Consider the following 14,499-nt stretch of genomic DNA (forward strand, 5'->3'; position numbering starts at 1 on the left):
AGTGAGGCTGGCTCCGAACCAGCGCGGTCCTCCTGTCTCCACCTCCCAAGCATGAGGATTACAAGCGTGCGCCACCACACCCGGCGTTTTGTTTTATTTTTAACTTCCTCATATAAAAGAAGACATATGACCCATGACTGAGACTGGTTGCTCTCACAATAATATTCTCTAGTTTCCTCCATTTTTCTACAAATGACATAATTTTCTTCTTTATGGCTGAGTAAAATTCCACTGTGTGTATGTAAAACAGTTTCATAACTCATTCATCTGTTAATACTAATTCTATAGTTTAGCCATTTTGGATTAACCTTTTTTAATAAAAGAGAAACACTATCCAAAATGCCTTCCCCATTGTTTTAAGGGACCTGATATGATTTGACTAATGTGATTTAAATACACAAATTTTGCTTGAGTCTTTGATTTTTAGTAGTTCCATGGGCATTAAAATGGATAGTAATAGTAGAATTTGAACTTTGAGACTCTCTAATTATACTGTTTGACAAGTACTTCTCTTAGTTACTACCCCAGATTGATTTCTATGTTTATTTTCTCCTCTATTACTTAGAAAACTCATTGATTAGTAAGAAATTATTCTCTTACTTAAATATATTCCTAATGGTCTTTTATGTTCTTCTCTGTTGGTGTTAAAAATATATATACCCAATTCTAAGCTATTTGTAACTAGGCAAAGTTGAAATAGCAATATTGTTTCAGTCAGCATTCTCACTGCTGTGTCCCAATAAGCCTGACTACACACAACATAGAGAAAGGAAGATTTATTTGCTCACTATGCTGAAGATGTCAAAGGTTCAGTCCACATGAGGCCAATTATGAGGAGTTTAGGGCATGGTAACTGGAGGGAGAGAAAAATAGGGCTCGGCTCTCACATCATGGAGGCCATAAACAGAGTAAACAAGAACATTCAAAGACACAAGCACAATCCCTAAGGACACACCCACAAAGACCCACCTCCTCAGCCACGCCCCACCTGTCCTGGTTGCCATCCAATAAATCCATTACAATGTGTTTATCTGCTTATGATATTACAACCATCATGACTTATTTTATCAACTCTGAACATTAATTCATGAGCTCTTCACAGGCCATTCCATATCCAAACCATGATAGATACTTTCTTTGCTTTAATCATGGTTTATAATCTAATATAAGAGTTTCAGTAAGTGCACCTTAAGATTGTGTTGATTATAGGATTCTCAATCATTACAGTTCTCTCTTTTGTTCTCTATTTTTCTTTTGATCTTAGGGAAAAAACCATAGGGCTTCTTAAATATCATGCAACAGATCAGTAAGATTAAAATGCAAAATTATATTAGGTAATTGTAGTCTTTTTAGTGAAATCTCTTTATACAAATGAACATAAAACACTAATCAAATATTTTTCAAGCTAATGATTATATTGTCATTTATTCTGAACAATCCAAATGCTCAATGTTTTTGTCACTGTCTAGCCCAGCAGAAGAACTGTATTTTGGAAGTGCAGAATCTGGAGAGAAGAAAACTTTAATAGTGCTGACAAATGTAACTAAAAATATAGTGGCATTTAAGGTAATTATCTTAAAGATATAATTATGTTTAAAAGTGACATGGGAAGTGATTTAGGACATACTCTGATTGAAAGACTAATAATTGGACGGTCAACAATTTTGTGCAAAGATTGAACTTGACCAGTGTTTTTATTCATGATGCATTTAGGGTTGTTATACTTCTTATACCTTCTCTTTCTAACCAAGTAGCAGAGGTTATCCACATTTTAGTCTTCAATGTGAGGTCATAGGCTAATGGCCAAATTAACTCCAGGGTTTAAAGTTCATTATAAATAACAGGCCATGTAAATCATGCTTCATCATATGAATATTTTAATTCATAACAACAGTTTGAGAGAAAACAAAAAAATGGACAGTGCATTTTTCTCTCAAGCACAGCATATTCTGCAGTGTAGTTGTATTGAATACGAACCAGATACTAAACATAAGTGTAAGAAGACTGAGTCCACAATCACCCATATTGTAGGTATTTCTTTAATCTCCTATTTGATTTAAATATGGCCACTAGGATGTTCTAGATATGCTTTGATTTATCCACTGTTTTTATTTTCTAAAAACTGTTGTAACATTTGATCCCATGTGCATTCTATTTTGTGACTTTGCATCATTAAATTCCAGCTATTAGCAGACAGGATAAATATGAAATAGGTAGGTTATTTTTTTTTTCTTTACGAGGACAGCTAAGTGACAGTTGGACTTAGAAGAGAAGTATCTTTTTCTAACATGGGTCGAGATGCTTATATCCTGTTGGTGAGGAAAAAATACATTCTATATATAAGCACCAAGGTTGCCATATAGAATCTGTTCATTGATTACAAATTGCTGATTTTTGAAAGACATCCCCCCAAGAAAGATATAGATTGTGATGTGACTGGTGTATTTCTGAACAGGTGAGAACAACTGCTCCAGAAAAATACCGAGTTAAGCCAAGCAACAGCAGCTGTGATCCTGGTGCATCAGTGGATATAATTGTGTCTCCCCATGGGGGTGAGTTGTCACTCGTGGCCACAGCAGGTGTGGTGGGAGGTGTGGACCTGCAGCAGTCGCTGAGTGCAAAGCTGTAGGAATAGAATCTAGAAACTAGCAGGATATCCGCAAGTCACTTACCTCCTGCTGAACATCTATTTTTTTTTTTCACTTGTGAAATGAGGTGGTCAGAGGTTCTCTAAAGCCCTTTCCGGCATTCAAATGTAATTGATTTTTAAAGGGTGAGATGTTTTAAACTGACACTAATTAAAATGGAATTCCACAGACACAAAATTCCTCAGTTTAAAGACTTTTTCCATGTTTAAGGTAGTTCCTTTTTCTTTAATGTTGTATTCTAGAGTGATATATTAAGCTATATCCCCAGCCCCTTGTGACAGAGGGTTCCCGTTTTTATATTAAATTGCCCTTTTGGAATGCAGGCTTAACTGTCTCGGCCCAAGACCGATTTCTGATCATGGCTGCAGAAATGGAGCAGCCATCTGGCACAGGACCAGCAGAACTGACTCAGTTCTGGAAAGAAGTTCCTAGAAACAAAGTGATGGAACACAGGTAAGCTTTTTCACCCAAGCTCTCAATGTGGTGAAAGAATCAGAAAGGGGAATGTGCTTCTGCATATGAGTGGACCCCTTCTTTCGGACCCCTTCTTTCTCGCCTCTGCCATACTGGGGATGTATTACCTGGAGCTGCTCAAAGAGTCCAAAACTTAAGAGTCTGAACCGGCAGAAATTACATTTCTTTTCCTTTTTCCTTTTGTTTTTGTTTTTGTATTGTTTTTTGTTTTTGTTTGTTTGTTTGGGGGTGTTTTTTTATTGTTTTTGAAGAAATAGGAATTGAACCCAAGGGCCTTATACCTCCAGCACTATTTTTTGTTTGTTTGTTTTGTTTTGGTTTTGAGGTACTAGTGATGGAACCCAGGGGTGTTCTACCTCTGAGCTACTCCCTCAGGCCTGTTTTTTATTCTTTATTTTGAAACAGGGTCTTACTGAGTTGCAAAGGGCCTCACTAAGTAGCTGAGACTGGCTGCAAACCAGGATCCTCCTGTCTCAGCCTCCCAAATGCTGGGATTACAAGAGGGTGCCACCATGCCTGGATCCTATTTTTTATTCTTTATTTTGAAACTAGGTCTCACTGAGTTGCAAAGGACCTGGCTAAGTAACTGAGGCTGGCAGTGAACACACGATCCTCTGGTCTCACCCCTCAAGTACTGGGATTACAAACATGCACTGCAATACGTGGCTTTTTTTCTTACTGAGGTCTTACTAAGTTGTTGAGGGTTTTGCTAAGTTGCCAAGGCTGACCTTGAACCTGCAATCCTTCTGTCTCAGCCTCCCAAATACTGGGATTAGAGGAATATGTCACCAAGCCCAGCTACACATAACACATTTCTAACTCACCAGTTCCCCTTATGGGAATGCTTACCTTCTGTATCTGAATGTTTGTTGCACCATGAAACCTTTAAAGATACATCTGATTATTACTTTGCTACAGAGTACTCTGCAGCCATTCAAAAATGTACTGAAAGCTTGTTTTTTCTGATGTGGATGTTATCAGAAAAGAAAACAATCACAGAAAAAAGTATATGGCATTATCCTACTTAAAACAGGAAATGAACAGGGCATGGTGGTACATACCTGGGAGTCGGAGACAGGAGGATCACAGGTTTAAAGCCAGTCTCAGCAAGTAGTGAGACTCTCATCAACCTAGTGAGACCCTATTTGAAAATAAAAATAAATAGGGATGAGGGTGTAGCTCAGAGGAAGAACACCCCTGGGTTCCATTTCCAGTACGACAAACAAAAAATAAAATGGGGAAACATTTGAGTATAGATATTTGTGTGAGTGTGTGTGTGTGTCTGTGTGTGTCTGTCTGTGACACATCTTGAAAATATGTGATGGTTCTTTCTTTATTGGAATTATGATTTATTGGAGCCTTCCCAGTTTTACTTCCCCCAAAGGACATTCGTCAATATTGAGAGACATTTCTCATTGTCACAGCTGAGGGCTAGGGAGTAATGGGCATCTACTAGGGAAACCAGGATACCACCTAACCTCCTGCAGTGCAAAGGAGAGTCTCCACCCTCTGAAAAAATAATGTAGCCCCAAATGGCAGTGGGGCTGAGGGGAAAAACCTGGTCCATAGGGCAGCTAGGATGGCCACTCTAATGACACTCTGAGTAGCACCTAAAAGAAATTGGTAACAGGACAAAGAGATTTTTAGGCAGAGGGAAGAACAGATGTAAAAATAATATATTTAGTTGGTATGAGAAGCATCAAGGAAGTTGCTGTTTACTCCAGTAAGGGGCAAGGGGTAGCCAGGAGGTGGGAATAAAGAGAGAATAGCACACCAGACCACTGCCAGTAAGGACTTCTGAGTGTGAGCCCTGAGCTGACTAATCACCATTAGGTGATCTGGCCAATTTACTTAAAGGATCTTTCTGGGGACTGAATAGAAAACAGAGAGTGGGAAGGTGCAGGGGCAGCCATGCTGCAGCGGGCCTGCTGGAGTAGTGCTGACTGCATGTCAGCAGTCCTGGAGGCTTTCCTTGCATTCATCTATGGAGGCGTGAAGACCACCATAGAAGAGAGGCAGGATTTAGGAAATCTATTATTGGTCACATCTCAGTAAAATCTTCACAGAAGGACTGGAAAGAACACAAGAGTGACTGAAAGTGCAAAGAAAGGAAGAATGGAGGAAAGGAAGTGGAAGAGACAGGAGGGGGCCCCAAGAGTGAATCAGTCACCATCACAAAACCAGAGTTCTTGTGATGCTGAAAAACAGCGGCCAGATGTGATCTGCCTTGGACAAGGTCACCCTGTGTGGACAGTGCAGTTAACAGTGTGGAAGAGAACAAGAAAATAAGAGAAGAACAAGAGTGGGCCCAAGAAGACAAGTGTCAGTCAGGTGGCCCAGCAGGAAAGGGGCAAAGTTAGACATAGCTTTGGGAATACATGATCAAATAGAGGATGATGATCCAGCAGGGAGTTAGCAGGAAAACCTGCAGACCAGTTGCCAAGTCATCAAAGCCCAGCAAAGATGTGGTGGTACTATATATAGGGAGTGATCACTGGTACCAAGTGCTGTGTGCCACTTGAGAAGAGCTGTGGACACTGATGGTGACATCACAAAGGCCACTGATGACCTTGCAGAAAGCTCTTCTGTCACTAAGCGGTGCGTAGGTGAGAGGAGTCAGAGCCGAAGAAATGGAGGCAGCAAATATAAAGTGGAGGTGCGGTTAGTTGGTGAAGGAAAAATGTGCTGATGAAGGAGCTGTTTGTTTGGGGGTTTGAAGGGTTTGTGTGTGTGTGTGTTGCTGTGAATTGACTTCCAGGGAATTCTGTCTCCGAGCTACACCCCCAGCCCTGATTTACTTTTTATTTGAAAACTGGGTCTCACTAAGAGAGCTGTGAGCCTCACCACATCACTGAGGCTGCCTCAAACCTGAAATCCTCCTTTCCGTGCCTCTCAATTACTGGGATTATATGGGGATTGAACCCAGGGGGCATTCTACCTCCGAGCTATACCCATATTCCTATTTTTTATTCTTTATTTGGAAACAGGGTCTCACTAAGTTGTGGAGGGCCTCACTAAGTAGCTGAGGCTGGCTGCGAACCCAGGTCCTCCTGTCTCAGCCTCCCAAATGCTGGGATTAAAGCGTGCGCCACCACGCCTGGCTTGTTTTCGGTTTTTTAATAGGAAGATTTGAGCATTGAGCATTGTTTGAAAACTGGATTCAAAGAGACATACAAGGTAGGCCATTGGCAGGCAATCCCTGAGGAAGCTGACATGGACGGGATCGAAAACAGAAAGAGAATTAGCCTGAGTCCCAGGGAAGGAGGAAGAATTCAGGTGCAGGTCAGGCTCTAAGCAGGTTGCTACCTGTTTCTACATGAAGTAAATACACATTTAAAAATTCAGATCATGTTATAGGAAGGCCTACTTTTCATTGCATCAAGTGTTTGTGTGTGTGTGAGGTTGTTTTGTTGTTTTTTTGTTTTTTGTTTTGTGTTCTTTTTGGTGGTACTGGGGATGGAACCCACGGGCCTTCTACCTCCAGGCTACACTCCCAGACCTATTTTGTATTTTATTTGGAAACAGGGTCTCACAGTTGATGAGGCTGGCTTTGAACCTGTGCGATCCTCCTGTCTTAGCCTCCCAAGCACAGGGATTACAAGCATGCACCACCACGCCTGGCGGGAAGGTTGTTTTGTATTGGTCAAAGGCATGGCTATGGCATAGATGTGAAAGATTAAGAAACACTGGTATAAAAGGAATTAGACAAGCCAGGCATGGTGGCACACACCTGTAATACCAGTACTTAGGAGGCTGAGATGAGGATCACAAATGTAAGGCCAGCCTCACTCAGCAATTTAGTGAGATACTATTTCAAAATAAAATAGGGTTGGGGCGGGCATGTTGGCACACACTTATAATCCCAGTATTTGGGAGGCTGAGACAGGAGGATCACAGATTTGTGGCCAGCCTCAGCTATTTAGGCCCTTTGCAGCTCAGTGAGCCCTTGTTTCAAAATAAAGAATAAAAAATAGGGCTGGGGGTGTAGCTTGGAGGTAGAATGCCTCTGGTTTCCATCCCCAGTACTGCAAAAGAAAATGGGGTTGGTAGTGTAGTTCAGAGGTATAATGCCCTTGAATTCAACCCCAGTACCACAAAAAAAGTTATTAGACATTAATTTGAAGTTCTTATAGAAGAATCCCCTTTCAAAGATGAGGGGGTTATTCTGTCTTTATTATATATGAATTGCTTTATTTTCTTTGTTTTTGGTCTTACCAGTTCCTAATAGCTTGTTTTTCTGTACCTCAAGGAGAATCACTGTTTTCTCCTTGAAAGTGAGAGGAATCCGTCGTGGTTTGGTACTAATGGCCCAAGTAAAGGATAGCTACCAGCCAGGCATGGTGGCACATGCCTGTAATTCAAGTACTTGAGAGGCTGAAACAGGAGGATTGTAGGTTTGAGACCAGCTTCAGCAACTTAGCAAGATCCTGTTTCAAAATAAAAAGAGCTAAGAGAATAGATTGCAGGCAGAATGCCCCTGGGTTTAATCTTTAGTACCAAAGAAAAGAAAGGGCAGCTGCCTTCAAATTGCAAGATATTTGGATGAATTCTACTGATAAAAAAAATTATTGAATCCTTTGAACTTTTTAGCAATGTCTATATCTGTTAGGTTCTTACACATGCATTAAAAATCTGTAAGAGGGCTAGGGTTATAGCCTAAAAGAAAAGAACTTGCCTAGCATGTACTAGGCTTTAAGTTACCTCCAGCACTGAAAGCAAAAAAAAAAAAAAAAAAAAAGAGGCCCTTCACCTTTGTTACATAGATACCTCTGTTTAACTTTTTTCATTTTATATCTTACTTTTATAAAAAAAATCACTAAAGCTTTTAAGAAGTTATGTATCCTTTGGATTTTCATAGGTTAAGATGCCATACTGTTGAGAGCAATAAACCAAACACTCTTACATTAAAAGAAAATGCTTTTAACATGTCAGATAAGACCAGTGAAGATATATATCAACAAGTAAGTATACTTTCTTCCTAACTAAAACAAGTTGTTAATGCTAATGGACATTAGAAATTCATTTTTTTCTACTGACATAAGGGAAAACGTTTGGCATAGACATGACAAAATTACTCTCTTCTTTGTGAATTGAAGCCAGATTAGAAATGGTAAGTGGTAAGTTACTTTGGGAAATCTACTAACATTTTTAAAGCTATGGCCATTTTAATTTGGAATAGGCACCAAAAAAACAAGCTGTACTGAGCATCAAAGAATTCCATCTTTCAGAAAAGAGTAGCCAGGTGTGGTGGCGCACACCTATAATCCCTGTACTTGGGAGACTGAGACAGGAGGTTTGCAGCCATCCCAAGTTACTGAGTGAGACCCTCCACAACTTAGCAAGACCCCGTTTCAAAATAAGGAATAAAAATCGGCTGAGGGAGATAGAATGCCCCCAGATTCCATCCCCAGTGCCACAAAAGAAAAAAGTACAAGTACCACCTGTAAATTTGAAAGATACACAAAGGGATGGGGAGTACAGCTCAGTGGTAGAGCCCTTGTCTAGTAGGCACAAATCCCTGGGTTTAAGGAAACTCTGCTGCACAAATACAGACAGACAGACAGACAGACAGACAGAAAGACTCCCTTTCTGAAGAGCTCAAGGGTTTCTCTACCTCCAAAAAATGATAGCTCTGCTCTTGTCTCAACTCAAAAATTACACCTTTCAAAATGAGAGTAAGCAGAGACCCATTAGCTCCCAGCCTTCCAGACTAGATGGGTGTTTGTGTTTCTGATATTCCTGTTTATCATTCCCACAATTCATGGTTGTTTTATTGATATGAATCTTTCATCCCTTTTTTCCTCTTCAGCTCAATCGCTTACTAGAAAGCAATAGGAAGCTCGAAGACCAAGTTCAGCGTTCTATCTGGTTCCAAAAGCTGTTGCTTGCCTTAATAGTGCTCTTGCTTGCTTTTATTGTCTCTCTCTTTTCTTCACTGTATACTTAAAGAAGTGGCAACTGGTCACGAATATGACTCCATCATCTGTCACTTGGAAAAAGTAACAGACCCCCAAACTTCTCTACCACATTACTAAAAAGTATTGCACGTTCGTGCTTCCTAAAAGGAAATATGCAGCACGCAGAAGGGTATAAAAAATACCTGTCTTGAAAATAAATTGTTCAAATAAAGAAATGCTGGAAATTTTATTTGAGACTATAGCTAGTTAGGAGCGTAAGTAAAGGCTTATATGCATTGTATAAATTGATAGTTGAAATCTAATTTATTTGTTTCTTTTGATTCGAATCCTTTGGAAGCTTAAGTTTTATCATGTAAATATATTAACTAAAATGAAATGTATAAATAACATGCTTTGTTGCAGCCAAAAAAATGTAATCTGCTTTTTTTAGACAGAATTATTATAACCAAGCCCACTCACTAGCTTTTCTATACTATGTATATAAAACACCATGTATATTGAAAAAGAAAATGTACTTACCAGAGTAATTTATGTAATCATGACTTTGTAATTTTGAGAATTACTTCCAGATGATAGTCAATATTCTTTTGGAATGTAAAACTATTCAATGCCAAACCACCTTCGCCTTTGTTTCTTGGTGTTCCTTAACAGCCTGCCTTTAGTAATCCTGGGCTTTTTTATGAACACTCTCATTGCAGTAGAATTTGGGAAACTAAGCGTGGTTGGCTCTTTGAATTCTTCTAAGAAATGCCCAGAAAGAAAGTCTCTCCAAGCAGTCCCTTTTTCCAGACATCTCTATGCAGCTTCTTGTTGTCCACCATGGTTGGACACTAAACCTTTGGCCTAATTTATTATAAAGAACTGATCTTCCATTATTTCATCTCCACTCTCATTCCGGAGTACAGGAGTCTCTCTGTGAACCACAGATTATACCATCTTCACCCTCATTTTAAAAAGTTGTTTTTTTGAGATGCTAAGCAATCTAATTAATAGTATAATTAATTAATAGGTAAATATGTTCCTTGTTAAAATCAGCCAGGAGAAGGAAACGTAGGAAAGATTGGAGTATCTATAAGGGTGAAAAAAGAACAAAACCACATAAAAGCTCAAGTGTCAGCTCTCTGCTTAGAGAATAAAAAATATAACTGGTGATGGACCGTAAAACCTTCAGACCAGGGTTAATTGACTTTCTTGCTATCCTGCCTTGGGTACAGTAACACCTACCCAACACGGTTTCTAAATTCCTCAAGAGATACACCTTGCAGAAGCAGAGGCTAATGAAATTAGCCTTTCTCATTAATATGATCACTTTCAGTTCCTTTTCATTTACAGGTATATCTACTTTATCTGAAAGAAAAAATAATCTGCCTGTATAATAAATTTTGAGTTACAATTGAGCCATGTTTAAAGATTTATTATTATAATGAGGTATAGTGTCGTCGGCTTTCATCTTAAAGATGATTCTGAAGTTGAGTTATAGAGAACAATATAATAGAGTTCCTTCTAAATTGGCCTAGAAAATAAAACCTTAAAAGGACACTGGCATGGTACTTTGTCTTAATTTGGGCTTTTCTGTTTCAGTTTGCCACCTCCAGATGTGAAATGGACTGCAGTCCACCCTAAGTACTGTGCACAGTATCTCCCTGTGTGTGCACAGTGGCTTCCCCTTACATGGTAGATTTTTTTTGTCGTAATATAATCTAATCCCAAAGTTTTTGTATATGTTTTTTGCTCCTCAGCAAATAAATGAGGAAAAAATAGCCAAGATTAGAGATGTACTGTCTTAACAGTGTCCCTTTAATGTTTCATATGAAAATCATGTTAACTCACTAAAATATCTTTGCTCAATGTCTGGTCACTTGAATTTAACATCATGTTAACGTCTATATGTCTATTCAATGTGACTAAGCAGAATTACTGAAAATTATAAAATCGAAGACATCTAAACTTTTGCACTTGTTTTGATTAATCTTATATTATTTATATTTGATTTTATTGTCTTTGTTTTATTTAATCACATTTGCATGATTATTTTTGGTATTTTAATCAATAATTTTATCTTAGTCATGTTATTATCTGTTCATGACCAAATTACATAGAACTTTCATGAAAATTTAGATTTTTTTGTTTTTACTTAGGAATGGAAATTAATAGATTTTTCACAAAAACATTAATGAGTTATCATTAGCTTGATCTGCAAGTAGCCTAAAAATGCAATTACTGGTAAACCTAGCCTCAAATTGAATACTGTTTTTATATCTTGCCACTAATTTTGACTGGATTTAATAGCACTTTATTGTACAATTACAAAAAAAATATATTCCTAGAATTGTTGCCAGTGTAATTTCTCTAATGTTCTGGTGCTTTTCATATATTTTCAGTATTTTTATTACTATATTGGTATTTTCTTTGTATAAATCGATCAAAAGAACATGTTTTCTATTTTAATATGTTTTAGAAAAATAATTACATTTATGAAATAAATATCATCGGGAAAAAAATCTCTGGTCTCTAATTGATGAAGCATCTTAAAGAAAATCAATGTTAAGACTCACTCTGACCTTTTAAAGATCATAGTAATTCCTTTTGGGTCTGTTCTGCATTTTTATAAGGATAGTGTTTCAGGTTTCTCCAAAAGCAATCTCATGTTAGATAAGCCTGTCCTTTAGCAAGTCCCCATTCTCTTCATCCCTAAGTTTGGCTGCCACACCCCTTCCTGCCCGATGGGAGCACACAGGAAGCAGCTATGGAGGCATCCTGTGAACTTCCAGGCAAATGGAAGATAGCAGTGTGGTCACATAGGCCCTGCAAAGAACATGAGGATCACTGGAGAGTGGTGCAGGGCAGCCCAACCTGGGAATGGAAGAGGCTCTCCCATTTGTTCATACTGTTCTCCTTGCCAAAGGAAAACGGAACCCTACAAACAATAGCCACTGCTCCATAAAAATAAAATGAATAGGACAAGTCCTTATTCAATAATGAAAGAGATAGACAAAATCAGGTGGGTAAAGAGTCCATTCCATCTGATAATGTCAAAGTGAAGCTTCAAATAACATCAACCTACCAGGAAATATTTCAACCTGGGACTGAAGGAGCCATCTTTCTTATAGGGCAATATTCTTTTTTTTTTTTTTTTTTTAATTAGGTGATGGTACTGGGGGTGGAACCCAGAGGCTTTCTACCTCCGGGCTATACTCCCAGACCTTTTTTTATATTTTATTTGAAAACAGGGTCTCACTAAGTTGCTGAAAGCCTCACTAAGTAGCTGAGGCTGGCTTTGAACCTGTGCGATCCTCCTGTCTCCGCCTCCCAAGCGCGGGGATTACAAGCATGCGCCACCAGGCCAGTCTTAAAGGGCAATATTCTAAGAAAGGAGAACTCCCTGGGGAAATCTCCAGAAAGGAACAGGTTGATTGCAGGAAACCTCCACTTTTTTTTTCTAGATTTTCACCACCATCTCAAGATCTCCTGGCTCACACAGATAGACTAGAAATCTTCCCATTTGTTCTGAGATGGGGGTAGTGAGGAGTGAGAGTGCCGAGATAGACTGCCCGAGTTCAAGTCCCCTCTCCTTTACTTCCTACCAAAGTGATGTGGAAAAGTTAAACCTGCTTTAGTTTGCTTCCTCTCCCAGTACAACAAATGCACCAAAGCACAAGATGGTATGAGAATGAGAGGAAAGAATGCATGCGTTTGAGACTAGCCTTGTTTTGCTGATATATTGCCTCAACCACACATCCTAGCTTCCTAGATCTTTTCACACTTGAATTGATCTTCCTGTCCATCCCACCTCAATCAGAGCCAAATTCCAGCTTTCCAAATTTTCCTGCCTTAAATTGCTACCCTCACCTTCTCAGCATCTCAGTAAAATCACATCAGATCCTTCACATCTCCACCTCAATTCCGTCCTTATATTGAAGAAAAAATAGCTCTCTGTAGTGTTGCATCTCATACCTTACCTACCCCACTCATAAAACTAATCTTTTGCACATGTTAAAATATTTGAATATAATTGGTCTAACTGGCAAGAATATAGAGTATCTCCCCGACCCAGTGTTATGATACATGCACATTTGTTTTCAAGTCTTAGAGGAAGAATTTCAGTAGTCCTTGGAACTCTACGCACTTTTTCATGCTCCTTTGCTCTTAGCAGTCAGCAGTCTAAGAATACATTATATGATCTTATTTCTTACAGAGGAAAATAAGGGTCCAAGAACTAACTCCTTTTCCCAAGATTCCATGACTACTCATTTTCAGAGCCAAGCATTGAACTAGTTTCCCAAGAACAATACTTGTCTGCTATAACCACCCACAACTGGCCCATTTTAATAATGGTCAATGGGTAGGTCCGATGCAGCTTTTTCTTCACTAAACAGTAAGAGATGAAAAGAGAATGAAAATAAAATACTTAATGAGAAACAGGTAAATGGTCTACCTGCTCAAGACACTTGGCTGAGAAGCAATTTTCTTGGTATTCTAAACTACAAAAAGACCTTACTTTGAAAGAGACTTTCAATGCATGGATTAATATGATGCTTATTTTGATGGAGCATTGATATGCAGCATACGAAACCCTGCATGGGGTTTATTTATCACTCCACTGAAAGAGGTTTATTCACTCCACTGAAGGGCACCTAGTAGGGCATGTTGTCACTAATTGTCCCTGCATCTGTAATCTAGTGGCCGGAACAAGTCATGTGTTTAATAATATCAGGGCGTATGTTAGCTTTATATTGTCATAGAACATGTTTTCCACAAACTTAACTCAAAACAGCACAGATTCAGTAGCTCACAGTTTTGAAGGGTTGAGTCCAGCACAACATGGCTGGGTTCTCTGCTCAGGGTCTCATGACTGAAATCAAGGTATCAGCTGACTGTATTATCTATTCCTGGAGACCCATATGACTAAAGCTCCACTTTCAAGTGTCTTCAGGTTGTTGTTGGTAGAATTTATTTTCTGGTGGCTATTGAGTTAAGGCTGTTGATTTCTTGCTGGCAAGGGGGCCTGTTCTCAGCTTTTAGAGAGGTCTCTCACAGGTCTTTTTTTTCTATGGCCTCCACCACAAAAAGTAAACACAGCATTATTATTCTAGCTTTGCAGCTTCAACTCTTTTTTTCTTATTTATTTTTGGTGGTACTGGGGATTGAACACAGAAAAGTACTACTTCCAAGTTACGTCCCCAGACCTATTTTATTTTCCTTTTTTTTTTTTTTTTTTGGTACTGGGGCTGGAACCCAAGGGCATTCTACCTCCAAGATACACCCCCAGCCCTATTTTTGTATTCTTTATTTTGAAACAAGGTCTCACTGAGTTGCAAAGGGCCTCACTAAGTAGCTGAGACTGTCCACAAACCCGGATCCTCCTATCTCAGCCTCCCAAATGGGATTGCCAGCATGTGCCACTTCACCTGGCCTATTTTATTTTTAAATTTTGAAAATTTGCCAATTGTCAAGGCTAG

The 14,499-nt window shown here is 39.0% G+C and overlaps 1 protein-coding gene across 1 annotated transcript in view; it reads left to right on the forward strand.

Moving 5' to 3' along the window:
- MOSPD2 (motile sperm domain containing 2) overlaps positions 1–10,663 on the forward strand; it is a gene marked incomplete at its 3' end in the record, with an annotated part of 54,498 nt that extends 43,835 nt beyond the window's left edge. The window contains exons 10-14 of the mRNA XM_080719365.1: positions 1,470–1,566; positions 2,456–2,552; positions 2,972–3,101; positions 7,981–8,083; positions 10,622–10,663. Coding sequence (XP_080575491.1) covers positions 1,470–1,566; positions 2,456–2,552; positions 2,972–3,101; positions 7,981–8,083; positions 10,622–10,663 — 469 coding nt within the window. The remainder of the gene's footprint in view (positions 1–1,469; positions 1,567–2,455; positions 2,553–2,971; positions 3,102–7,980; positions 8,084–10,621) is intronic.
- Between the last annotated feature and the right edge of the window lie 3,836 nt (positions 10,664–14,499).

Source organism: Muscardinus avellanarius, assembly GCF_963383645.1.
Source record: "Muscardinus avellanarius genome assembly, chromosome: X".
In the NCBI taxonomy this organism is placed as follows: domain Eukaryota; kingdom Metazoa; phylum Chordata; class Mammalia; order Rodentia; family Gliridae; genus Muscardinus; species Muscardinus avellanarius.